The 27,648-nt window shown below is 50.4% G+C and overlaps 1 protein-coding gene across 1 annotated transcript; it reads left to right on the top strand.

Annotated features, from left to right (window-relative positions):
- Window positions 1-25,769, top strand: GABARAPL1 (GABA type A receptor associated protein like 1). The gene is made up of 4 exons (XM_077346258.1): window positions 1-184; window positions 16,177-16,255; window positions 17,408-17,526; window positions 23,464-25,769. The coding sequence occupies exons 1-4, from the start codon at window positions 95-97 to the stop codon at window positions 23,527-23,529; spliced, it is 354 nt and encodes a 117-aa protein (XP_077202373.1). The 5' UTR covers window positions 1-94; the 3' UTR covers window positions 23,530-25,769.
- Window positions 25,770-27,648: the final 1,879 nt, after the last annotated feature.

Genomic DNA, 27,648 nt, shown 5'->3' with positions numbered 1-27,648 from the left:
AGGGAGGGCTGCGGGTGACGTCACAAAGCCCGTCGGAGCGCTGCGCCGCCTTTGATCAGCTGAGCCGCGCGGGAGGCAGGAGGGAGCCGCAGCCATGAAGTTCCAGTACAAGGAGGACCACCCGTTCGAGTACCGCAAGAAGGAGGGCGAGAAGATCCGCAAGAAGTACCCCGACCGCGTGCCGGTGAGGAGGCGTGTTGCGGGGGCCCGCGAGCCCAGCCTTGCCCGGGAGGGGAGGGGGGTCCTCCTCCCGGCAGTTGGCAACCCCAGCTCCTTTGCCTCGCAGGTGCGGCGCCGGCTCTTGCCCGGGGGCTCCGGATGCGGCGCGAGGCGGAGCCCGCCATCCCCCCCAAAATGGAGTCGGAAGGACAAGGCGTCGGGCAGGCAGTCACCTTCAGGGCCGGAGCCGCCCGCGACGCCCCCCCCCCGCCCCGATCAGGGGGAGTCCAACTGCGGCCCTCCGGACGTCCATGGACTACACTTCCCATGAGCGAAGGCTGGCAGGGGCTCATGGGAAATGTAGTCCATGGACGTCTGGAGGGCCGCAGTTTGAGTTCCCGTGCCTTAGATCAGGGGTAGTCCAACTGCGGCCCTCCAGATGTCCGTGGACTACACTTCTCATGGGAATTCTCATGGGCTCATGGGAATTGTAGTCCACGGACATCTGGAGGGCCGCAGTTGGACTACCCCTGCCTTAGATGGTGTCCTGGGGAGGGATGGCGGCCGGAGGTTTTCTGCAGACTCATCTCTGGGGAGGATTGGCAGCAAGGGGCACACTCTGCAATCCAAGGACCTGCTGGAAGCGGGGGGGGGGGGGGGGGAGTGTCCCGTCCCTTTAAGAGAGGGTGTTGTTTACTCCTCAGCTGTCCCTTTCCCCACACTGCAGGCCTCCCTTAAAGGGACATGACATGTTTCTCCCGGGCTGCTCGGGAGGGCCTTGCAAAGAGGGAGAGGCTGATTCTGTGAAGGCTCAAGGGGGTGGCAGGTGACAGTGGAGGAGCGAGAGGGATGTGAGTGTCCTGCATGGTGCAGGGGGTTGGACTAGATGACTCAGGAGGTCCCTTCCAACTCTAGGATTCTAGGATTCTAAAGGCCTGCCCTTGATCTGACTGCACAGGAGAAATTAACCTGGGCTTTCCTGCCTCCATGTCGCTTTCCAAAGAGGAAAAGGCAGGGGAGGGGATTGGGGAAAGGGGGGGGTATATAACCAGCCCTCTTCTTCAGACACAATGCCCTTCCAGACTGCTAGGGAGGGACTAGGGTAGCCATTCAAATTCCCACCGGCCCGTGAAGGCTACTGGGTGAGCTTGGGCTGGTTAGTCTTGCATGGCCTACCCCTGGGTCACAGGTATATTGTGGGGATAAAAATGGGGGGGGGGAAGGGTGGAATACAAATACTAGAGACAGAAGTTCAGGTGGCTTCTGCTGTCACTGGAGCCTCCTTCTCCGGTTGCTCAGCAGGCCTGGTGGTCTCTTTCTCCATAATGGGAATGGTCAGTGATCGATCGATGGATTGGCTGGCTCCGGCATCTTCCTTCCACGCCTGCTGCTCTGAAGGGCCAGCTCATCACTTCTGGGGTTCCTCGGAGCCTGAGAAATGATTCAGGGCTCCCTCCATGTCCAAGAGGTCGGAAAAGGCTGACTTATGGAATCTCATCCCCCGGGAGTATATTAACACGCATTGGCTGCAGTTCTGTAGTGTGCTTCTTCTTAATGACTCGGTTGCTCAGTTGGGCACAAAAATCCAAATGATGGATCTGTCTGGGAGTGGAACCAGGAAATCCTTACTTTGTTCCTGTCCACGAAGGCCAAGGAGTGTTTCCCCTTATTCCTCTTGGTTCCTGCAGAGCAGTCTTATATTCCTGTGTCATTCCTCTTCTGCAAGTGGGAAAACAAGGCAAAGGATGTCAGAATCTGCAATTTGTTTGATTATTCTTTTAAAAACCCTGAAAAGATACATCTTTATATAAGAAAAGCATTTCAAAGACATACCTGTAATAACAGAATTCCCTCTCAACACTTTCCATTTATCTCCAGTATTACTATTATTTGTTTGTTTGTTTTTTTATCGTTAAATGTGTATCCCGCCTCTAGAATCATAGAATAATACAGTTGGAAGGGACCTCCTGGGTCATCTAGTCCAACCCCCTGCACTGTGCAGGACACTCACATCCCAATCACTCATCTACTATAAACTGCCACCCCTTTGCCTTCACAGAATCAGCCTCTCCGTCAGATGGCTCTCCAGCCTCTGTTTCAAAATCTCCAAAGTTGGAGAACCCACCACCTCCTGAGGAAGCCTGTTCCACTGAGAAACCGCTCTGTCAGGAATTTCTTCTGGATGTTTGGATGGAATTTCTTTTGGATTAATTTCATCCCATTCATTTTGGTCTGTCCCTCTGGGGCAAGAGAGAACAATTCTGCTCCATCTTCTATATGGCAGCCTTTTAAATACTTGAAGATGTATTTGTCTCTTGACCAATGTCACCTCAAGGCGGCTTACAGAATAAAAACTATAAAACATAATAACCCATAAGATCCCATTAAAATATTAGTAAAACATTATCCCAGTTCTCAGCAAATATAGTTATAAAGATGGCAGTATAAAGTCAACGATATACTCTCCAATTTTGGGTAAAAACACAATTATTGCTTTGTGTCTTTTTCAACACTGACATTCTGACACTGGTGGAGTTCAGCAATTTTAATGACAATTCTGTTAATGGTGAGGATGTAGCTGTTTACCAAACTGGAACAATCTTCGTGGCACCCACCCAATGCAGCCTGCAGCAGTCAGCCATAACAGGGTTAAAGGTAGGCCTGCCGGCTGCCTGGAGAAAAAGAAGTCCTGCCTCTTAAACAGAGATTTAATGAGCTGCTATTTACCAGGTGTTGTCATTTACCTCCCTGGCATGAGAAGCCCCAACTGCCAATTTAATGAGACAGGATGTTTGTGTACAAAAGCTTATCTGTTCCACATGATATAATTCTGGTAAGGCCTTAGAGAAGGAGCCTGTCCCAGGGCTGAAGTGCCACTTAGTGGTTGTCCCGCCCCTGAGTGCCTCCTCCTCTAACCGGCTTGCCTGTCTGCTCAGCAGCCAGCCAATCGCCTTTCGTCCCCCACCCCTGACCACCCCTCCTCCTTCCACTTCCGTCCGAGGCTCGGAGGCTGCAGATCCCTGCCCCGTGAGAGCTGCCCCTGCCAGTGAGTTCCCTTCCCGGGGGCCTCCGGCCTGCAGCCTTTCCAGGTCGTAGAGGGAGGGAGAGGCCGTCCACAGAATTCTTCCACTTCACACCCCTAATCTAGCGCCTGTTGCGTTTCTGAATGCAGTGGGCTTGGACCCTAGTACTTCGAATAAAACTTTGTTGGTGTTAAAAGTGCCCCTGGACTCAAACTTTGTCCTGCTGCTTTAGACCAACTTGGCATCCTGCTTGAATCCTTCTCAAGGCCTGTTAGCAAATCTTGTTATAACTCAGGATGAGTCCCAAATTCCTGTCCAGTCAGTTTTTACAACTTCACCAGACATGTTCAAAATCTGCAAATCTGTTAGACAGCCATCGGAAGCTATTGAAAAAACCTCACAGTCTCTGTGGAATTGAAGAGCCACGTGTAAATACACAGGACAGAAACATTTAATTTCGTAGAAAAGATCAGGAAAGGCTTACTGGGGACTTTAGGTTTGGGTCACACAAGAGTCCAAGGATTGGAAAGTGGGCCCAAATTCTCTACCCTCACTTGCAGATTTTGTGATGATTTGAAATATAGTTTCAAGAAGCCCAGGAGGAAGAAGAGTTGGCTCTTATATGCCGCTTTTCTCTACCCAAAGGAGTCTCAAAGTAGCTTACAATCTCCTTCCCCTTCCTCTCCCCACAACAGACCCCCTGTGAGGGAGGGGAGGCTGAGAGAGCCCTGATATTACTGAAGGAGAAGAAGAGTTGGTTCTTAGATGCCACTTTTCTCTACCCGAAGGAGTCTCAAAGCAGCTTACAATCCACCTTCCCTTCCCTTTCCTTTCCCCACAACAGACACCCTGTGAGGTAGGTGAGGCTGAGAGAGCCTTGATATTCCTGCTCCGTCAGAATAGCTTTATCAGTGTCGTGGCAAGCCCAAGGTCGGCCAGCTGGATGCATGTGGTGGTGGAGCAGGGAATCGAACCTGGTTCTCCAGATTAGAAGTCCGCGCTCTTAATCACTACACCAAACTGGTTTTGGTGGAAATGACTCTGCGGGAAATGGCTCATATGTTTATGTCATGAATCTTGCCTATGATATTTATCCTCCAGGGCATGGTGACTATCCTTTACCAGATAGGCACTGTCTGAAAACTATCAGCTGAGATGTTTTGGTTTTGTTCACACCCCCCCCCCCCGGTCCCTTGCTAGGCCTTTCATAAATCAGTTTTGGTACAAATGCATAGTCTCTGACAGCGCTCCCCTAAGGATTGTTACTCCAGTCTAAGTTCATTCCTTTCAATGGCCTAGTCTTGAGTAACACTCCTTAGGATTGCTCTGTTAATATCTGACTCTCCTTATCAGCAGTGCCTTAGCGGAGCATTCGAAGCAAGGAATTGACAAGGTCAGCCCAGCAGGGAAGGGGTGGGTTTCATCAGCTTGGGGGTCAGAGAGCAAGGGGTGCTCTGGAGTGCCTTGCTCTTGGTCTAGAGTCGCAGGCAGGAAAAGAAGGAAAGGAGGAGGTGGGTCTAGGGTTCCTCTTATGGCCAGAGACCTCCCGGCAATGGTCAGGTGATTGGCAGGTGGAAAGTGGAGCTGGGGGGGCGTGCAGTCATTCTTACTGGAAGTTCTGGTCACAGATTTCCTGGGAATTCCTAGGGCGTTTCCACACCCGTTAAATGTAGTGTAATGCTTGCTAAAAGAAGTTGCTGTATTCCAGCCCCTCCATATGACGTTGCCAACATGCAGCCTCCGGGCAGTAACTGGCCAGCTACATCCTCCATTTTAAAGCACTAGTTGGGGAATCACACAAAGTGGATTCACCAACTTTTATAGTGCGAGCGAAGGGAGAGCAACCAGCAGGCAACCAGCAGAGGGAAGGTTTGGAGGCTCAAACGCACTAAAGGCACCTGTCTCATCCTGCCCTCTCACCCGCCTCCCTCTCCCTTGTTCCCGGGGATGTGAATTTCTTTTTGAAAATGGCTAACTTCCTGGAGCAACGAATAGGTGGACAAGCATGCAGGTGATGCCAGAAATAAAAGAATATTTTTTTCAGAGTTTTAACACAAAGTGTGCCTCTCCAAAGTCCCCCTCTAAAAAAAATCAGGAACAATATTAATTTTTAAATGTATCAAAGGACTCGTGATCCCATAAGCAGCGGTGTTCAAAAAGCACTATGCACCTGTGATTCTGTGCATAGGCGTTTCAACAAGAAGCATGAATTTAAAAACATGGCATTTCAAAACATGGAGAAAGGGGATTGGTTGCTTGGATTGATTGACAGGCGGAAACGCGATGCGTATAAGGCACGTTGCTCTCTTCCGCCATTTCCAGCAACAGATGTGGAGGGTGAGAAGCAGGAAAAGAAGGCAGATAACGGCGAGAGAGCAAAAAGGCAGGGGGGGGGGGCTGGCACGTGCAATAAAATTTAGCACTTTCCCATTCTGCTGGCATAACCCCATTTTTGCTGATCTGCTGTAATTGCCCTAGACTAGAGCTACCTTGAAGTAGCAAGGTAGTTTACGGAATTGCCAGAAACACTGTGGTGAGATTCCCACAGAATTGGGTTTTTAAATTAAAAAAAAAAGCAGACTAATAAAATAAAATGAAAAAATAAAATAAAAAACAAAATAAAAAACAAAATAAAACATACAGGAATGAAAAAGCAGTTAGTGTAACAAACAAAAACCAGAATATTTCTCCCCAACACCCCCTTTCATTACATAAAAACATTTTTGAAACACTGACTGTAAAATACAATAAAAATAATTTTTGTAGGGGGACATTTATGTTCAGTCTTTTTTTAAAAGAACAAGGTTTTTAAAAGCCAAAAGTAAAAGAAGGGAATAAAGAAAGGGAGAAAAGATAGAAAAGTAGAAAAAATAGCAGGTATGGGGTTTGGGGGTCAGAGAGCGAGTGGGTCTCTGAAGCGCATTTTTCTTGGTCTAGAGCAGGCAGAAGGTTGGGGGCACATGAAACAGGGCCCCTGAAGACGCTCGCCATGGCCACGCACAAAGCAAGGCTGCCTTTGGGTCCCAACGTTGGGAAGAGAAGGGCGGCTCTCGGTTTGCTGGCCACATAGCACAAGGCTTGCCCAGCAAGTCCTACCGAGGCAGAAGCATCAAGGCAGCCATGCAGCCTCATAGCGGGCCACAAGAGGACATGAAAACTGGTGCCCACTGCGCCATGCACTTGTGGCCCGAGGGAGAGCAGGAGCCGTCCCATCCCAATTCCCAGCTCCAGTGCACTTGGCTGAGCTTCAGGGCTGGAAAATGCCCGCTTTTAGGGCCCAGTAGGGTTTTCAGGGCACTTTGCCGTTGCCTGCCTCTGGGCAGCAAGCCAGAGTCTTCTGGAGAGGCCTCCCATCTTGGTCCCAACCCAGCCAGCCCTGCTGAGCTCCCGAGACCGGATGTGGGTGGGCTAGCCTGGGATATCCAGGTCAAGGCTTGTTGGTCTTAGATGTTAGATGAAATTCCCTGTGCTGCAGGCCTACTGCGGGGAATGGAATTGGAGTCAGTTGACTGATACGTTTTGCCTCTAGAACAGCCTCTCTGAAATTTTTTACCATTGGGAAGGCCTTGAAAACCTTCTTCAGGCTTTGAGAAACCCCAGAAGTTGTGGGATCGTGCATTGTGCATAATATGGTTGGGAAGCAGAGCTGTGGACATGCCCACCTGGTGCCCCTCCCCTTCCCACCCCCTCAAGGCCCTTCACTGGTCATTTTGGCAGGGTGGGTCGACATAACTATATATGGCAGGGGTGGTCAAACTGCGGCCCTCCAGATGTCCATGGACAACACAAACACTGGCGGGGGCTCATGGGAATTGCAGTCCGTGGACATCTGGAGGGCCGCAGTTTGACCATGTTGAGAAATGTTGAAACCAGGGGTAGAATCCAGTTTTGATTTTAGGAGGGGAAGTGGAGAATCGAAGGACCGTGTCTGCAGTACTGCCACCCTTCAAAGAGCCTTCCTCCAACCTGATGATCTTTCCTTCAGTTCGTGTGGCTCTTCCTCCCTTGGTTCCTGTGACTATCCACGAAGCAAGGTTTGATGAATTCTTCCGGTTTCGGGGGCTCTTCCGTTGGAGGCAGTCATCAAATCTTGTTTAGTAGGGTGGTACAATCCACCCCATTGGATGATGGGTAACGTAGCTACCATGCGAAATAAAGATTTGTCATATTTGTGGAAATTAAAAATGCCTTTGTTTCCCTAGCAGCAGCATTGCAAGGATGCCTGATATTAGACAGAGAGATGCAAATTGCCTCATTATTGTTATTGTTCTATGCCTCTTAGGGCCGCAGCAGATGCTGTGGTATGTGCCAGGCTGGTGGGGGGATGGGGGGAGACAAAGTGCCTGGTCCTGCTGCACACTGGGCGTGATCCGGACCAGCCCCTGGCAGCAGTTTTAAATGTTAATTCGAAGCGGGCGTGCTGTAATGCAGGGGTGCCCAACATGGTGCCCACGGGCACCATAGTGCCTGCCGTCACCTTTCCTGGCACCTCCCAAGTGTTTTTAGAAAGTAAGCCACGGTCTGTTTGTAGCGGGCTCCTCCTCCTCCATCTGCAGCAGCCCCCTTTGCGTTTGCACCCCCCTCCCCCCAACCTATGTCCGATGCCAGAGATGCCCACAGGGTCAGAAAGGCTGAGGACCCTTGCTGGGCTGCCTGTTTGCCCTCTGAGAGCTGAAGTTGAAACCACAAAGCAGACTTTGTAGTAAACAAAAGAAAGTACATTATTTGGCTGGGAACACGCTTGGGCAGTCTCCTTAGGTGGTCCCGGTACCGCATCAGGGTATCTGATTAACATGAGAAATCTTTGAGTGATTAAATATATTAAAGCATATTCATCGCTGGCCAGAAATGTTCACTTTTGAACCCTGGACATCCTCGAAGGTCTGTTGTGTATGTCTGGGATGCATGGCAGTTGCGACTTGATTCTATAGCCTGCCTGGCAGACAGTTTTTTCATGAGATAACCCCCGTGTGAGCAGAAACTTGTCTTGAAAAGCATTTGTCTGATTCCAAAGGGAGAAAATGTGCCACGGGAGTCTTTGTCAGTGCTCTTCAAAATTTCCACTGGGGAAAATGAAAAGTCCCTGGGAAAAGGTGTCCCCCACCCCCCTGAGTTCCTCCAGGCCTTTCCATAACTTGCCTTGTTTGCTGTTGTGGCATACGTATGGGTTTGCTAACAGGCTTATATGTAATAGAAAAGTTGATTCTAGACCAGGAGGGTTCGAACTGGGGCTCTTCAGATGGCCTACAATTGCCATGAGCCCCTGCCAGCACCCCTGTTCGAGATCCCTTCAGTCTCTTCAGGTAGGAAAGGGGGTCAATAGCAAGACAGAGATAGGAGGAGTGTCCCGCTGGAGAAAGGGATGCTGGATAGATGGCCTACCTTAAAGGAAGGGTGATTTGGAAGTTGGTAGCAGAGTGGAATGGAAATTTCCCCTCTGCTCTCTTCGCTCCTGACCCCCTTCACCCCACAGATGCACGCCCTACCCAATCCAAAGCAATCCAGTTTTCCCTTGAACGGCATACTGGCCTGGTGAACACAAATTGTTCCTGGGTTCTAACGTTTTGGGTGCCCCTGAACAAATCAGCGTTTTTCAACCGTGGAAGCACCCCTGAAATAATTTAAGTCAGGAGGGGAAAGGCTGCAGACCACGTCCAGAGCTCATGTGGACCCCCAGCTGGGAATCCCTGGATTAGATAGATAAATACATTCGGATTTATTGATTTGTGCATGCTGTGTCTAAATAGATCACCATACCCAGGAGATTTGGGCTAGCAAGTTGCCTCACCATGCCCAAAAGGTTGGGAGCCACTGGTTTCATCAATGTGCCAGGAGTTGCTTCGTTATCTCTTAACCGCATCGTAGGCCAAAACACAAGCCATGAGGGCCCCTCTAGGACTGCCTTGCGAATGCATTTCCGTCTTGACAGCTGGGCAGGGCATATCAAGGATTAGAAATGGCCCCAGTGTCCAAGAAGGCTTGGGGAGAGTGGCCCTGGTCTTCTTTCTCATCTCCCCGGGCCCTGACTTTTGGGGTTATCAAAGTTTGGGTCATGACGGAGCACCCAAGAGCCTGGCCATGATACCAAGGCACAAACATGGACTACTGCAATGCCACTCTATGTGGGGCTGTCCTTGAAGACTATCTGGAAAATACACCTGGTCCTGAATGTGGTAGCCTGACTATTGTCAGGGGCTAGGTGCTGAGCACATGTGCTACCACAGAAATTGAGGCCTTTTCCGCTGTGTGAAGAGGTGTGGAGTTTCCCTCTCTGGAGATTCTCAGGCCTCGTCTACCCAAGGCATTTGAAGGAGCTTTAATGACAGCCCTCATTTTGCAGGCAAGGGAGAGATTTGGGGATTGCTGTTTTATTTCCTGGATTTAGCTAGGGATGCCCTAACCTAGGGGTAGTTAAACTACAGCCCTCCAGATGTCCATGGACTACAATTCCCATGAGTCCCTGCTCTGGGAATTGTAGCCCATGGACATCTGGAGGGCTGCAGTTTGACTACCCCTGCCTCTAGCCTCTTTGAACGAAAAAGAAAGTTCGATGCACTTAGATGTTCTTGGTTTGGGGTGACAATTAGGGTTGTGCGATTCGGCTGGTTCGGCGGCCGTTCCCTCCGGGCGCAGCCAGCGCCACTCCGCGCGGGGGGGAGGACGGTGCCGGCAGCGGCGTGACAGCGGGCGCAACCACACAGGCACGCCTGCGTGGTTGCGCCCGCTGTCACGCCGCTGCCGGCACCGCTCTCCCCCCCCTGCGGTGCGGCGCTGGCTGCGCCCGGAGGGAACGGCCGCCGAACCAGCCGAATCGCACAACCCTAGTGACAATTTGAGGGGTTAAGCCACAGGCTCACGGAACAGACTAGTTAATGTCGTGAAGTTTGAAGAAAAAGTTTGCTGGTTCCACTTCACTGTTTGGGGAGGGTGGTTTTGGTACTCCAGAATCTTTCCTCCTGCCCCATTGGCCCATTTGAAGAGAGGATGATTTTCTTGGCAGCCCAAATTCAGAGAGAGAGAGAGGAATAAGGGGGCGATCACCTTTCTGGCTTGCAGTTTGGTCTAATTTATGTAAATGAAATGTCAGTGAGAAGCGAGGTGGAAAAGCCCGGGAGGAAAGCAGAACAATCCCAGGGTGATAAAAGCAGAACAATCCCAGGGTGATAAAGAGAGCGAGAAGAACATGGGAATGTGTGGGGTGATATCAGTATTGAACTAGGTCAGTTGCAAGCCCCCGCCCAGGCACTTGAAGTCAGAAGAAAGAGACAGAGCCTGGGGCCTCCACATCCTTATTCCAAGCTGGAACATTCAGCATGCCTGACTTACTGCCTAAGGCGTCACATGCAGTGTGTAAAAACATCTGATTAATGTTTAACGGAATGATGCGTGACCTTTCCTTGGCTGAAAACAAGACCTTGACAAAAGAGCAGGCCAGTGGATTTGGTGAAACAGCTTAATTAGCTGGCGGGAGAAGGAATGAAGCAAAATGGGGCATAGTGTAGGATTTGTTTTCAGTAACCCTCTCCTTAAATAGAGTGCAGGACACTCCACTGTGCTAGGTGGAGAGATGTAAAGTCTGCAGAAATGTTGAAGCCTGGTGGTTCTTTCCCCCAGTTTCTGGCAGTGGAGTGGAGAGGAGGGCAGGTTAGAAATTTTTATGGAAAAGCAAAATAGATGCAGTATTTCCTTTCTTAGCAGCTCTGAACTTTTTGAATTGCTTTAACAAGTTCAAATGCATCTCGCTTATGAAATGATACTATTCATCATATTGATTATGAGCATAAAGTTATCAATAACTTTTCCGCAGCAATCGAAACTGCGACTCTGCTCAGGACTTAAGAGGGAATACAAAATCCTGCGTTGTATTGCCTTTGAGCGTGGGTTTTCGCTTTTAACATTTGAGAAATGGAGGGAAATACTGAAAATAGGAAACAAAAGCCTTATAGCAATCTTTATTATTGCTTCCAATCACAACTGGACTCACAGTTTATTGGATTATGATTTATTTTTTATTACAGTATTTGCTGGCGTATAAGACGACTTTTCCCCCCTGAAAAACATGCCTCCAAGTGGGGGGGGGGGGGTCGTCCTATACGCCGGGTGCACTTCAGTTGCCCATAGTGGCCCATAGTACTGTAATGTAATGTAACAAACTCTATATTTTGAGTGGAAATGTTGGGGGGTCGTCTTATACGCCCAGTCACCTTATACGCCGGCAAATACAGTATTTATTTTAAATCCTGCCCTCATGGGGCGGCTGACAAAGTAACAGTTTACAATAACCTGTAAAAATAGAGTAAATATAAATAGGGTAAAATACCCATACAGCTCCTCCATGAATCAACAATTAATTTTATTTGATTCATTTTTGCCCCACCTTTCTCCCCAACGGGACCCAAAAAAGGTTATGTTGTTCTCTCATTTTTTATACTCAGAACAACCCTGTGAGATAGATTAGTTAGGCTGAGAGTACGTGGCTGTCCCGAAGTCATCCAAGCTTTATTGGCAAGAGTGGAGATTTGAACCCAGGTGTCCCAATGTTGTAAAACTCTTACCACTCCACACTTTATTAAGTTGAAAACTTTGGACTCTTTTGCATAATATTAAGGTAAAGGTATCCCCTGTGCAAGCACCGTGTCATGTCTGACCCTTGAGGTGACGCCCTCCAGCGTTTTCATGGCAGACTCAATACGGTGTGGTTTGCCAGTGCCTTCCCCAGTCATTACCGTTTACCCCCCCCAGCAAGCTGGGTACTCATTTTACCGACCTCGGAAGGATGGAAGGCTGAGTTGACCTTGAGCCGGCTGCTGGGATCGAACTCCCCGCCTCATGGGCAGACAAATGCTGGTGGGAGCTAATGGGAATTTTAGTCCATGGGCATCTGGAGGACCACAGGTTGACTAGCCATGCGCGAGAACATAGGGAAGAATAAGGGAGGAAAGGAAGGTTGAAGAAGAAGAAGAGTTGGTTCTTATATGCCGCTTTTCCCTACCCGAAGGAGGCTTAAAGCAGCTTACAGTCGCCTTCCCTTCCTCTCCCCACAACAGAGGGAAGGAGGGATGGGATTGAGAGGGAAAGGGGTGGGCGAAGGGATGAATAGAAGGAATAGAGGAAGGAAGGCAGGAAGTGTGTTAGAGAGGAAGGGGGAAAGAGAGCAAGTGAGAGGGAGAAAGAGTTAGGCAGGAAGTAGATGGAGAAGTAGAGGAAGTCAGGAAGGAAAGAAGGGAGAAGGAAGGCAGGCAGAGAGGTAGGTGGACAGGAGTGTGTGTGAAGGGGGGAGTTGCGAGGGGGGGTGAATTGGGAGGGGGAGTTGGGGGGGAAGAGATAGAGAGATAGAGAAAGCAAGGGAGAAGGAAGGAAGGCAGCCAGGGAGGTAGGTGGACTTGGAGGGGAGTGGGGAAAAAGGAGGGGGGTATTTGAAGGGTCCGTGGGGGGAGTTGCGAGGGGGGGTGATTTGGGAGGGGGAGTGGGGGGAGGGGCGGGAGCAGGCTCTTGGCCGGGGGGGTGGCGCGGCCTTCTGCCGGCCCCAGTAGCTCCCTAGCAGCATCGAGGATGCTGCGAGGGAGTGCCTGGGCCGGGCAGAAGGCTCTGTGTCGCGGTGGGGGGTGGCGTGGCCTTCTGGCGGTCCTAGGGGCACCCTCGCAGCGTCCTGGGTGCAGTGAAGGTGGCCTGGGGCCAGCAGAAGGCTCCCAAGCAAGGGCCCTGGGGCGGTAAAGGAGCAGGGAGGCCGCGTCCTTTCCGTAGTGGGAGGAGAACCCGGGAGGAGGACTCACCGCGCGGCCATCCTTCTGTGTCTGCGCGGTGACTGCCCGGCTGGGCAGCTTCGCGGCTCCTGATTGGGCCCTAAACATACCCATCCATCTATGTTATAGATGAAAATGATCAAATGTACTAATCATGTGTATACAGTCTGTTTTTCAAAAGCATTGTGCTAATTCCAAGAGGGAAAGCATTTCATAGAACATTTTGTTTTTTCTGCAAACACACACATACACCCATTTAAAAATTTTAGAAGGCAGGAAGTCTTTGGAATAAACTCAAGTCGGCCCCCTGGGAGTTCATATCTCACGGTTTACACCTTGACTAAAATTCTGCTCAGAAGTAAAAGCGCACCGCTGTCCGAGTGCATTGTAGCGATTAAGTATTTCGTGCAGCTTAAGTGATGAGAAAAATAGGGGCTGCCACGGGGGGCCTGCCTCGAGACCCTCAGGGCTCCTCCAAGAGATGAACAGTGGGCCAAGCACCCGTCTCTCGACAAGCAGCTTGCCCACCGTCTCCAGGACTCCCCTCAGGGTACCCTGCTAGGTAGGCTGGGAGGTTTGGCTGGAGAGGGGGTGACCTGGAGCTCTTAGCAGGCGGTATGATTTAAGAGCTTCTTGAGCCTGCTTCTTGAGCCTGCGGGGGCGCCTGTGGAATTGTGGCACAGAGTGATGGGCCCAGCCATGAAACGGTTGCCGCAGGAGACACAGCCGGCCACAAAATGGCTGCCCCAGTTTAACTTTAGCTACACAGGGAAGGTCCTTGCACGAGGGGGGTAGCAGCGGCCAAAGCAGAGAAGAAGAGTTGTTTTTAAAATATCTCACTTTTCACTTGAAGGGCTCAAAAGTTGCTTACAAGAACCTTGTCCTTCCTCCCCCCCCCCCCCACAACAGACACCCGGTGAGGCAGGTGGGGCCGAGAGAGCTCAGAGAGAACTGCTCTGTGTGAACAGCTCAAAAGAACTATGACTGGTTCAAGCTCACCCAGCTGGCTGCCTGTGGAGGAGGCATAGGGAATCAAACCCAGTGCTCCAGGTTTGAGTATTCTCCTCTTAACCACTGCAGCAGGCTGGTTATCACCTTCTTTTGGGTCCTAGCATCATCATCTGCACAGCTGATACAAATCTCCAGTAGGCAGACAGAAGCTTTGCTAGGCGCCAAAAGAAGTGGTGGGCCCACGGTGCCCGTGGGCGCCATATTGAGAACCCCTGATCCAGCAACATGGCGGCTTACTGGCACTAAGACACAGCAGTCAGTAGGCTTGGGGTGGGTGGGAAAAGTCCTGTCCCTTTAAGAGAGGCTATAAAACGTGTGGCTGTGGCCAGCCTAAGTGCTTCATGGCTCCAGGGGCTCCACAAGCACTTGATGAAGGATGTAGAGTTTGCTCTTCCCCCTCCAGGGAAACGTAGCCAGGAGTGAAGGAAGCTTTTAGCTCTGGGCCTGCCAGTGCCTGACTCCTCGGCCTTGATTTCTTTGGTTTCCAGAAAGCCAAGATGGGGATGCCACCGGCCTCCTCCAAAACTAGGTTGGGGCTTCAGCTGCAGTGAGAAAGGTGTTAAGTATCCGAGCAGCCGAACCTCACCAGAAGCCCACCCTGTCCATCGAAGTAAGGGTTGCTCCAGGAGAACTGGTCTCTGTACCTTGAACTGTAATTCCAAGGGAACACCAGGCCACACCTAGAGTTTAGCCAAAAAAATGCAAAATGGGATACACAGTTGATGATGATGATGATGATGATGATGATGATGTCATCCGTTCAGTCGTGTCCGACCCTCGGCGATTCAATAGGAAATTCTCCACCATGTGTGCCTGTCTCTGACTGCTTCTTTTGGTTGGTTCATGGTCATCCCTGTATTGGCTTTGATCGTATCAAGCCAGAGGATCCTTTGGCAACCAGGTTTCCTTTTGCCGCTGACCATGCCGAGCATTAATGATTTTTTGCGAGTTTGATTGTATGATGTGCCCAAAGTAAGTGAGCTTTAGCCGTAACATCTTCCCTTCCAATGACATAGTTGGTTGGTTCTTCTCTAAAACTATCTTGTTGGTAACTTTGGCTGTCTGTGGTATTCGCAGCATTCGTCTCCAACGCCATAATTCGAAAGCATCTATTCTCCTGCTGTCTTCCTCCTTCAGGGTCCAGCTTTCGCATCCCTGGGTTGTTATGGGGAAGACATACAAACGTACGGAACCCACTGTGCAAAGACAACCCAACCAGTTCTTGTTGTTGTCTTTCCACAGTGGATTTTGTCCTTTTGCATGCCTGGAGTTTGGCAACCAGAAGCCAGTTCAGTGGGTGTCAGTGGCTTTCAAGGACACACGCAAGGGCTGTGCCAGAGCTAAGCCTGAAAAGGGTGCTAAAAAAAGAAAAAGGCCAACCATCTTAAGTGCAGGGACCTACATTCAGCAGCCGGAGGGAAAACTATTACATTTTGATCTTTAAATTAAGAAACCTTAATGAACCCTGTAGATTTTGAGGGTGAGATCCGTCATGGGAACCCAGCTGAGGACATGAGCTATTTTATTTATTCAGCTGATCTAATTTTTTCTCTTTTTGTTCTATTTATACCCCATCCTTCTCCAGCGGAGTGTCCCATGGTTTACATGCCTCATTTTAACCTCATCACTACCTAACATTTCAATATTTAGTTATGTGTTCTATTTAGGGTTTAAAGGGGGTAAGTTCTATATTTACATGGAATTAGGATTGTCTGACCCCCCCCCACAGCCACTGGCTAGTGGCCACTGTATATGTGTGTGTGTGTGGGGGGGGGGGTTACGGTGGCCTTTTGGGGAAACTCCAGGAGATTTGGGGATGGAGCCTGGGAAGGACAAGGAACTCGATGGGTTACCCTCTGAAGCATCCTTCTTCTCCAGGAGGACTTACCTCTTTAGCCTGGAGAGGAGCTGTAATTCCAGGGAATTGGATAGAAAATACACCAAGCAAGGCCTTCTCCATGATCTACATTTCTCCTTGGGGCAGGTCGTTCTGTCGTGCATCTCCATTCCCTGCTTTGATGTTTGATATTCATAGAATCCTAGAGTTGGAAGGGGCCATACAGGCCATCTAGTCCAACCCCCTGCTCAACGCAGGATCAAATTTCTTGGATTTTGTCACAGATCTTTAGCTTCAACCGGGGAAATGCGTTTGGGGGAGGGGGGGCAAGCAGGAAAAGCCATCCGTTTGCGGGATAAACCTGTTGATCACCTTTCCCTCCCTCTTGTTTTTCCTTATCCAGGTGATAGTGGAGAAAGCCCCTAAAGCAAGAGTACCTGACCTGGATAAGAGGAAGTACCTTGTCCCTTCTGATCTCACAGGTAGAGAATCCCCTGCCTGTAATTTTCTTTTGCTTTTCCTGGAAGGGTCTTGACAAGCACTATATCAGGAGTGACTCTCCAGATGTCCTTGGACTACAATTACCATGAGCCCCTGCCAGCATGTGCTGGCAAAGGCTCATGGGAATTGTAGTCCATGAACATCTGGAGAGCCACTTTGTACTCTATGGCCACTTCTGCTCTATATGGAAGCAGATACAAAAGGACTGGCTAGCGCTGCCAACCTCCAGGTGGGACCTGGAGACCTCCTGAAATCACAGCTGATCTCTAGCTGACAGCAACCCCTTTCCCTGGAGAAAAAGGCCGTTTTGGAGGAGAGAACTCTGTAGGCATTTTCACAGATGCTAAATAACACACTTTCTGACTTTCAATGTCTGTTGCAACTGAAGTTTACTGTGTGAAATGGCAGAATCCCCTTGCAAACGGTCGCGGAAGTGGATTGAAACTGCATTATTCAGCCTGTGTAAAAGCAACTCAGTGCAGAGTTGGCCACCGTGGCTCTGACCGAGGCCTCTTCATGGAGTCATAGCCACAGGGATGAACAGAGCACTTGAGAAAGGGCGGGCTGAAAGCCAAGCTGTTCCCTGTTTTTTATCAGAACATCGTTTTTAAAAACAGCAAAATAACCAAAATCGGAGGGGAATTTCAGCATTGAAGCTGCTTCACTTCTGAGTTTAATGTTTGCCTTTGGGGGAATGTGTAGCTGTTTGATCATACGATTAAAAAAGAGAGAGAGAGAGAGAGAGAGAGAGAGAGAGAGAGAGAGAGAGAAGGTTGGTTACTAAACCCTGGCGAGTTTACTAAATGAGAAGCTTAGTCCTTCAAAGCCTGGTCAGTCCAGATGGGACAGGAGGATGGTGGTTGTGTTGAGGATCGGGATCCAGAACCCCACATGTTTTTCTGCTGGAAGCTTGGGGGGGGGGTTATTTTGAGCTGATTGGGACTTGGATCATGATTGTGACCTGCCTTGGGTGCAGTCTGCTGTGTAATCCGCCTTGATTCTCAGTAAGAGAGGTAGACTGTAAGCGTCCATCCATAGGAAAGATCAGAACCAGGATTTGTCAATCTGTGACTGGCCTTTTCTCTTCCTCCTCCTCCCCCCTCCCTCCCTCCCTCTCTTTCTGCCGACTCCAGTTGGCCAATTCTATTTCTTGATCCGAAAGCGAATCCACCTGAGGCCCGAAGACGCCCTCTTCTTTTTTGTCAACAACACCATCCCTCCCACCAGTGCTACGATGGGGCAGCTGTATGAGGTAAGGATCAGCTGACTCCATTGCGTAAACGGGGGGTGGGGTGGGATGGGGGGGGCTTCTGGATTGGTACACCCTGTGCAGGAGGGCTTTGCCTCCAATTGAAGCCAAAGCATTCTGGATTACTCTCCTCCTCCTTTGGAAGGCAGTGCCAGTTGCCGGCTGTTGTGTGTCATCTTTGACCCCCAGTGCCCTCCTAGAAGGAAGTGCACCCACTCCATCCAAGGTCATTGCTTAGTTGGGCAATGATAGATTTTCTTGGCCTAGATTTGGAATGTGTCCTTTCTTTCCACCCAGCACAGCTCTGCTAAAGGAGTGGATGGCATTGACTGCATATAGCCAAAGGTCATTATCATCAGTGGCCAAAAGAAAAGGACAAATCAGGTTTTCTCAACCAGGATTTCAGGAAACCCTGGGTTTTCTGGAAGGGTTTCCTGAATGGGTGGGAGTTAGTTAATTTTTAATGTATTTGTAAAATAAGTTAAACGTTTATTGGGTGATAGGACCATAGTTGGCCATGTCAACCTGCCCCTCCCCCAATGGCCAATGCTGGGCCTGGAGGGGGTGGGAAGGGGAGGGGCCCCAGGTGGGCGTGGCCACAGCTCTGCTTCTCAACACTATTCTGCATGATCTTGCCCCTTATGGGGTTTCTTGAAGCCTGAAGAAGGTTTCAGGGAGTTCTCAGTGGTAAAAAAGTTGAGAAAATAATAATAATAATAATTATTATTATTATTATTATTTTCTCAATTATTATTATTTTATTTTATTTTAAATTTATTACCCGCCACTTCCAAACTGGCTCATGACACAATCTGTCCATAGAAAACGCAGTAAAAATCCATTAAAACAAATGCAGACATTCATATACGTACAGTAAAAACAGACTCCTAAAAAATCTTGGTGGCCTTCAACCCCATCAACCCCCCAAAATCTGTATAGAGGAGAGGAGTGGGAAGAGGGAGCATAGAAGACATAGCTAATGCTGCCCAGGAGGCCCTATCAGATCTTCCTCACCACGCTGGCCTCAACCATAAACCTGGAGGAAGAGCTCCATTTTCCAGGCCCTGAGGAACGCCAAGAGCTATCTGAAAATGAGATGTGTAGCCTTGTTTGTCTGTCTGCAGCAGTAGAATCATAGAATCAGAGAGTTGGAAAGGGACCTCATGGGTCATCTAGTCCAACCCCTTGCACTATGCAGGACACACAACTCTCTCGCTCCTCCACTGTAACCTGCCACCCCCTTGAGCCTTCACAGAATCAGCCTCTCTGTTGGATGGCTATTCAGCCTCTGTTTAAGAATTTCCAAAGATGGAGAACCCACCACCTCCCGAGGAAGCCTGTTGCACTGAGAAAAAACTCTGACCATCAGGAACTTCTTCCGGATGTTTAGATGGAATTTCTTTTGAATTAATTTCATCCCATTCGTTCTGGTGGGGCAAGAGAAAACAACTCTGCTCCATCTTCTATATGAGTGGTCCCCAACCCCTGGTCAGTCAGTACCGGGCCGTGGCTCCTCCTCGTCCTTCTCTCTGGCTGCTGCCTCGGGGGCTGCCCTGCCACTCTGCCACTGGCTCATCTTTGGTGCTCTCCAGCAGCCGCCATGGCTGGGGCTCCCCCTCGCTGCTGCTGGCAGCGCCCCCCATTGGGTGGCGGGAAAGCAAGTGGCGCAGGGGCTCAGGCGGCAGCGGCGTCCCTCGGCAAAAGACTACCCCCTCCCGGGTCTCAGTAAAATTGTCAAGCGTTGACCGGTCCCCAGTGATAAAAAGGTTGAGGACCACTGCTCTACATGGCAGCCTTTTAAATACTTGGAGAGCAAGAGTCCCATATCACCTTAAAGATTAACAACATTTGTCTATCTGAAGAAGTGAGCAGTGAGTCATGAAAGCTCCCCTCCTGCCACAAATTTTGCTGGCCAACTCTTGCTCTTTTTCTTCAAATAGTCCCGTGTAAAGAGCGGTCAAGCCACAGGTGGATTTTGGCAGCCCCTTCATGGGGAGTTTGCTATTGCTGCTGTGAGCATAGCAACCCTGGACTTCGTTGGGGTTCTCTAGACAAGGCCTGACCGAGGCCATCCTGGCTTCGCATCTGAGACCTGATGAGATCCAGCTAGCCTGGGCCATCCAGGGCAGGGCAAACTAGGTGCTTCTTTAAATGATTCCATCCTTCAGATAGGTGGGAAGGGACTTCCAGGGTCATCTAGTCCAACCCCCTGCAGAATGCTGGAAATTCATAACTGTCTGCCTACCCACAGTGACCTTGATTCCATGCCCAAATGATTGCCCCCCCCCCAAAAAAAAAAATTCCCGCCCCCCGAATTCCTGGCCAGTATGTCCTGGAGGAAATTTCCTTCCTGGCCCTTGAAGTGGCCATCAGCTTTTCCCTGTTCATGCCAGAAAGGGCCACAAGAGCCAAGCTCCGACACTGTCCTTTCTCTCCACCCACTCTCCATCTGCCTCAGTTCATAGAATCAGCATTTCGGTCAGATGGCCATCTAGCCTTTTGCTTAAAAACTTTCCAAGAAGGTCAGTAATACCACTACTGCAATAATAGGGCTCTCCTCTTAAAGGGAAGATTTTTTGGCACCTGGATTTCAAGAGGGCACCTGCTTTAGGATGCTTAGGGCTAATCCTGCGTTGAGCAGGGGGTTGGACTAGATGGCCTGTATGGCCCCTTCCAACTCTGTGATCCTATGATTAGGAGAAGGTTCTCGGCAAACTCCACGTTAACGTGGGAGAAGTCCTGTTCCCCAGGTGGTGTTACAGAAATTCGCAGCTTTGAGAAAAAAGAATCCAGGCAGCATTGTTACTATTATTACCATCTGCCTAAAGAAGGGCATTTGGTCTAATTAAGCGAAGGGAGGCCAGATATTATGGCCACTTAGCTGGAGAGCCTCAAAGACTATTAAATGGTTCGTCGATAATTCATTGTCCACAGTGGTCTGTTGCTTTTCAGTCTTCCCTCAAAAGAGGGCTTGTAACATCTGGGGCAGCCCTGGCCCCTTCAGATTTCAGTGAGCCATTTGGACAGGTATAGCGGCATTCTGAAGGAAGAGTCCCCCTTTCCTATGCAGAGTGATTCGAATCTGAGACCGCTGAAATCAGTGGGCTTTCTGTGGAACCAGAGTATCTTCAAATGAAAACCAGCACTGAGAGCCAGCATGGTGTAGTCGTTAAGAGCGGTGACCTCTAATCTGGAGAACTGGGTTGATTTCCCACTCCTCCACATGCAGCCCTCTGGGCCCAGTCAGTTCTCTCAGAGCTCTCTCAGCCTCACCTCCCTTCACAGGGAGTTGGTTATGGGGGGAGGAAGAGAAAGGCGTTGAGAGCCAGTTTGGTGTAGTGGTTAGGAGTGCGGACTTGTAATCTGGCATGCCAGGTTCGATTCTGCGCTCCCCCACATGCAACCAGCTGGGTGACCTTGGGCTCGCCACAGCACTGATAAAACTGTTCTGACCGGGCAGTGATATGAGTGCTCTCTCAGCCTCACCCACCCCACAGGGTGTCTGTTGTGGGGAGAGGAATGGGAAGGCGACTGTAAGCCGCTTTGAGCCTCCTTCGGGTAGGGAAAAGCGGCATATAAGAACCAACTCTTCTTCTTCTTCTTCTTCTTCTTTGGATTGTGAAAAGTGGGGTATAAAAACGAGCTGTTCTTCTGCACAGCATTACTCTAGAAGAGGCAGGAAAGGAGGCAGGAAAGGAGCGCTGATGAGCCTTCTTGGGTGAAATAATACTTGAAATATGGACACACATAAAACCAGGGCAGATTTGTTCATAGTCTCCTTACTTATGTTCACTACCTTAGCTCTCTGTGTGCTTTAATGTTCCTTTCAAGTGCCCCTGTGCTATGGTTCATTTTTTAAATACAGATTGAAGCATACTTCTAGCAGATCTTATCTTAACACCGCCCGTGGCACCGCGGACGCCATGGACTAAATAAAACTGTAAGGCGTTCTGAGGCAGGATGTGTCCGGGATGAGGAAGGGTCCGGATTGGACCCTTCCTCCGGACAGACAATCGGAGGGACCAATCGGCAGGCGTGAAGTGCCTGCCGATTGGTCCTTCCGATTCCCAGCCCCGCGCAACTGTGAGCTGCGCGCAGCGCGGCTTGCAGTTCCTCCTTTGCAGGCGGCCTGCGCGCCTCTGATGCGTCAGGGCGCCCGCAAGGGAGCCCCCGGCAGCCGCACTGCGCGCGACTGCTGGGGGCTCCCTGCCCTCATGGCCGCAGAACACCAAGAACCGCCGAGAAGTCGCCGGAGAACAAAAAGCCACCGAGGAGCAGCCGTCAGGAGCCTCGGAGGTGCCACCGAGGAGCCGCTGCAGCCCAGTGCGCCGCGCCTGGTGGGGGCTCCCTGGGCGGTGGCCTGACGTGCCAAGAGGCGCCGCGTCTGGCTGCCGCCCTGGGAGGCTGCGCGTGGCTGCCGGGGGCTCCATTGCCTAATGGCCGCCGACAAACACAACCCGCCGAGGAGCCGCCGCCCGCCTCCTCTTTCAGGTAGCCTTCCGACCCTCGCCTGTCCCTCGCTCTGGCCCCCGCCTGCTAGCGCCCATTGTATTCTTCATACAATGGGCTTTTTTACTAGTTCATTTTATAAAATAACTGGCAAGGTTTTTAAAAAGACCCAACAGAGTAAATCATTTTAGTCAGAAACAGGTTAAAAAGAAGGAAGGAATAAAACATCACCATAATAAACAAAAGCCCAGGTGAACAAACATATTGAGGAGAGAATTCATAGAATCGTAGAGTTGGAAGGGGCCATACAGGCCATCTAGTCCAACCCCCTGCTCAACGCAGGATCAGCCCTAAGCATCCTAAAGCTAAATTCCACAATCCTAAATTCCACAATCTTGGGGCCACAGTCTAATAACAATGAACCTACTAGATTCGCCTAGTAACAATGAACCTTGTCCCAGAACATAGCGGTTCTTAAAGAAGCACCTCGTTAGCTGATCTTGACAGACAGGCATTCACAAGGTCCTTTAGGTGGATTAGGGCTTGAAAGCTCTGTGAATTGGTCCAGACAGCAAAAAGAATCATAGAATCCTAGAGTGGCAAGGAGGCCATCTAGTCCCACCCCCTGCTCAGTGCAGGATCAGCCTCAAACATCCAGGAGAAAGATCTGTCCAGCCGCTGCATGAAGACAACCAGTGAGGGGGAAATCCCATCCTCCTTAGGCAGCCCGTTCTCCTGCTGAACTAGACTCACAGAATCCTAGAGTGGGAAGGGGCCATCCAGTCCCACCCCCTGCTCAGTGCAGGATCAGCCTCAGGCATCCAGGAGAAGGATCTGTCCAGCCGCTGCTTGAAGACTGTCAGGGAGGGGGAAATCCCCACCTCCTTAGGTAGCCCACTCCACTGCTGAACTGCTCAGACTGTGAAAATGTTTTCCCTGTACTGTTCTGCACGTAGTTTAAACTCATTACTGTAGGTCCTTTCCTCTGCTACTCACTACTCTCTTCCAAGGGACAGCTTTTCAGATATTTAAAGAGAGCGATCCTGTCCTCTCTCCACCACTTCCTCTTCAAGCTCAACATTCCCAAATCCCTCAGCTTTTACTCATAGAGAAAGTTGTTAAATACTGGAAAGACGTATTCCCAGCGAGCAGCACCACGTGGCAATCTTGCTGCAGCTTTTTGCATTGGCCAGTGCTTCTGAACAGTCTTCAAGGGCTGCCTCTGCACAGGCTGCATTGCAGTAGTTAAGTCTGTGTGCAAGTAGAGCATGCCTGGTCGTGCCTATCCAGGGATGGCTGCAGCAGACAAACCAACTGGTAGTGGACAAAGGCTCCGTATGCCATAGAGAAGTCACCTGTTCCCCCACCTGCCTGTCTAGGAGCACCCCGAGTTCCAGTCCTGCTCTTTGTGGGTACGGGAGTACTTTTGCATATGTTTAATCATGACGTCTGCCTCCCACCCACCCCCCTTTTTAATTCTTTTGTCACCAGGATAACCACGAGGAAGATTATTTTCTGTACGTGGCTTACAGCGATGAAAGTGTCTATGGCGAATGAGCCGTCCCATTGCGGGCCACAGAAACTTGATGGACTGCAGAGGCTGCTGTTGGAGGGATTTTGTGTGGGGCAAACAGGAGGAGGAGGAACTGGACAACGAACCACATACTTCATGCGTCATTTTGCCACACCTTTGTTGTTATCACTATTGTTTGGACACTGGTGGAAAGACTGGGCCTTTTTGTGGCTACCGAATGAATCCGGGGGGGGGGGAGGAGAGGAGGGGGGACACCCGACTTTGTGATGGAGAGCCCCTTTGGCCAGCCCGCTCAGCCCCTCCCTTGGCTCTTCCTTGAATGCCCAGGGCATGGAGGAAGGGGGGCTTCCCTAGTGGGGCCCAGGCTGCCCATGGAGCCCAGCTGTCCTAGGGGGATTAACTAAGCAAACATGAAAAACCCTGCCCAAGAGGCACTTCCTTCACCCTTTGTCATTTGTCCTTTTTAAGAACAGGGCCCCCCCTCTGCTGGCCCACTGCCTGGAGAAAGTGGGGCAAGATCCCTTCCTGTACCTGAAGCCCCTTCAGCCCGATTTGCCTTTTGTGCCCAGCTGCCCTCATCGTCCCCTCTGGCTGCCTAGGTCCAATCCGTGTTGTGCTCGCCGCTGAGAGCAGAATGGAGGCAATCCCTGCTCAGAGTGGGGGGTGGTTGGTGTGGAGCAGCTCTGTTTCGGATGGACCACGCCGTGCGGAGAAATCCTGTCCACCTGGGTTCTTGCTGACGAATGGCAACTCCTGTCTGAGGGTGTCTGTGAAGTGCCGTTGCTTATGGTCTCGTTGTGCGCAGAAGAGTGGTCCTGTAGGGCACCGTCTCGATACCTGAAACCAGAGTCCTTTTCTAAGGTCTGAAGGATTTCGGGGGGTGGCCAGGCACCTTTTTCTCTTTCTCCTTCCACTGTGACTGCTTTTACGCCCTGGGCCAACGTACAAGTGCTCACATCTCTTCATTGCCCTCCTTTCCATTTCACATGGCCCACCACCTGAGAAGAATATTACTCTGCCTGCTGTGTTCTCTTCCCATTCTTTGTGCCATTTCCTTCCACTGGCTTACGAAATTTAGGCAGTTTCCTGCAGAGGCCAAAATATGATTACTGTAACCCTATTTCCTGCTATTATATTGCCTGAGGGTTATTTATAAGAGGTTGGGAAGGACGCATGGTGTACGTTGAGTGCGTTAGAGAACGGGTTTGGAGAATGGGCAAGTTGAGTTTCTGCTTGGGTCCGATTTCCTTTCTTCTTTGGGGTGCCATTTCAGTTCCCCTCGTTTTAGGGGAAGCCGCAGGCTGGCAGAGTGGGCTTTCCTCAGCAGGATCCGAGGAGGAGGGAAGGGAGGTGGTGGAATAGCATCTCCATGTTTTCAGAGCCATGGAGCTTGAGGGTGGGAAGAGGCCCCCTAAATGATGTTTGTGCTACAAATGCAGGAGGCAAAACAAGTGGGCTGTGTTGCCTCATGAGTTTATTATTACTGCCCAGGGCCCGACCTTACTTCTGTTTGGGGCGTGACATTCCTTCCACTCCTGAATTCTACTTCCATCTCTTTCTCTTGGCCCCAGCTCCTTCCTTTTCCTGATTGGCCTCAAGAGTCATGCTCCAGATCAGGGGTGGTCAAGTTGTGGTTCTCCAGATGTCCATGGACTACAGTTCCCATGAGCCTCTGCCAGCATGTTCTGGCAGGAGCTTATGGGAATTGCAGTCCATGGACATTTGGAGAGTCACGTTTTGGCCAGACCTTGCTCTAGAGCAGGGGTAGTCAAACTGCGGCCCTCCAGATGTCCATGGACTACAATTTCCATGAGCTCCTGCCAGCATGCGCTGGCAGGGGCTCATGGAAATTGTAGTCCATGGACATCTGGAGGGCCGCAGTTTGACTACCCCTGCTCTAGAGGCTCCAAAGCTGGCAAGGCCAGGGCTTTCTGTTTGGGTCCAAAAATTGACATATATTGCTCTCACCTAGCTATTCTCTCACTTTGGGGGGCGGGGGTGGGGGGTAGTGGGCACTGGAACCGGATCTTGAGTTGGGTTTGTCCTGTCCCATTCCACTGCCAGACTACCAAGTATTATGTTAACTTTTCTTTAAACTGGACTGTGGCATTTGCTTTTCATTTTTGCTCTAGTCTGATTTTCGTGAAAGGCTGTGTTAATTCTTCTTTCTGTGTCATTAATTCCAGCCGGCTTCTGGTTCTTGTAAGATAAAAGTCCATGTTGCATTGGCTTAATCAATAAACACCTACTTGAGAAACAGAAACCGTGAAGTGGAGTAGAACCTGCAAGGGGGAGGAGATGTCGAAGCATTTCGGCCCAGCTTTTCTTCTGAACCCGAAGGCTGAGCAGCTAAAAAAGATCTAGCCGAGTCGTTGGGAGCAGAGGCAGCTTTTCAGAATTGGGAACATCCCACGGGGGGTAATCAGAAAAGAAGCGAGCACAAAAAATGTGTAAATGGAGAAAGCAAAGTTAATAATATGCTCAACACTAAGCAGTGCAACATGATAAAAATAGTTTCTCCAATGCCAGATAGACCGCTCACCAATGCAGTGGACTAGCAACATGAGGGGATTCCTCAACAGACAGACCTCAACAAGTGCATCAGGATCAACACTGTGTTTGCCATGCACTCAATCCAAAACACCAAATGCATTTGACCTTTCGCCTTCAGTGGCGCACATGTATGTTTTTTGAAAATATATATTTTTATTTGACAAAATAACTTGAACAACAACAAAGGTACACATGGGAAAAGAAAAAAAAAGGGGGGGGGAACAAGACCGCCACTCAAACTTAGTAGACATTCAAATTCCAAACCTTTCTTGTTTCATCACCATTTTTAACCGCTCGTCGCGGAGCGGATAAAATAAAAGAGTAAGGGCTCCGCTGGCGGGCCCTGTCCGGGATGAGGAAGGGTGCCGATAGGCCCCTTCTCCCAGAGTGACAATCGGAGGACCCGGCTCGCCATTGTTCCCTTGCCGCCGGACTGACGAATTGGGAGGCGCAAAGCCCCTCCCGATCCGCCCCCCCCCCCCCGCGTTCCCCAGCATACGGCCACCCGCCGCCATTACCTGCCCCCCTTTGAACAGGGCAGGTCGCCGCCTCGCAGGATCCAGCGATGGTGTCAGTGGCCGACAAGAAGACGACACGGAGCTGCCCCTCCATCATTCCTTTGTGTGTGCTTGGATGAATGCATCCAAAGGGGAAAAAAGGGACATGCATGCTTCTCTTGGTCAAATGTTCTAGAAATCTGTCTAGAGTGTGCATGTAAGACAAGATTCAATGTCAAGAGCTATCTCACTCTTAGGCGAGGCCTTTTGTAACCTAACCTCATTGGGCAAGCAGCCATTGGAATGCCATTTGCAAGTATGGTCCAAAGGGGGCCCTAAACATAACTAAGGAGTCTATACATCACCAGATAGAACTCTTAGATAAGAAGGGTTCACATACAAAGGAGGGGCTACATCTGTATCGATACGTACATATTTACAACTGAACAATGAGGCAAATGTCACTATACAAACAAGACCACTAAATCCTGGCTGGAGCCAAAGAGACTCTTTGTGGGAACTAAATTAACAAGGGAAGCTTCAGAGAGTAAACATGCCAGGCCGGCTCTGGGGGATCCAAGGCCAGATGCCCAGGACAGCCATAACTCACTAGGAGCAGTTTTACAGCCACTGGCTGTTCACAGGAAACAGAAACAGGCATCCCAGTCAGCGAATATACTGGTTCCCACCTCCAGGTGATGGCTGGAGATTTCGCACCCAAGCTTCAACACATGTCAGCCTGATTTACAATACAAAGCAGTTTCGAAGAACTCTGCAAAAGACAGCTGGGGACACCACAAAGGGAACACTGTCATGTGCCCTGGCCACTTGTGGGAGTGAGAAACATTCTTGTTTGGACACTAGCTGCAAAGCCCGTTCACAAGAGCTATGCAAGGGCTCCCCCTTCCCACCCGCCGACGCGGCTGCATCCCTGTGTCCCTCCAAGCGCGGCTGCTGCTTCTGGGAGGTGGTGGCACGGTTGGGGGGGCCACAGGGAAGGAAAGGGTTCCCCACTCCCTCCCCCTCTGCCGTGCGGGCATTCTCACTGCCTCTGTGAGGTGGTGGGCACACTTGGCGGCCCACAGGGAAGGG

The sequence above is a fragment of the Paroedura picta genome, chromosome 7 (genome assembly GCF_049243985.1).
Source record: "Paroedura picta isolate Pp20150507F chromosome 7, Ppicta_v3.0, whole genome shotgun sequence".
Lineage (NCBI taxonomy): Eukaryota > Metazoa > Chordata > Lepidosauria > Squamata > Gekkonidae > Paroedura > Paroedura picta.
This window is presented reverse-complemented; position numbering and strand designations above follow the sequence as displayed.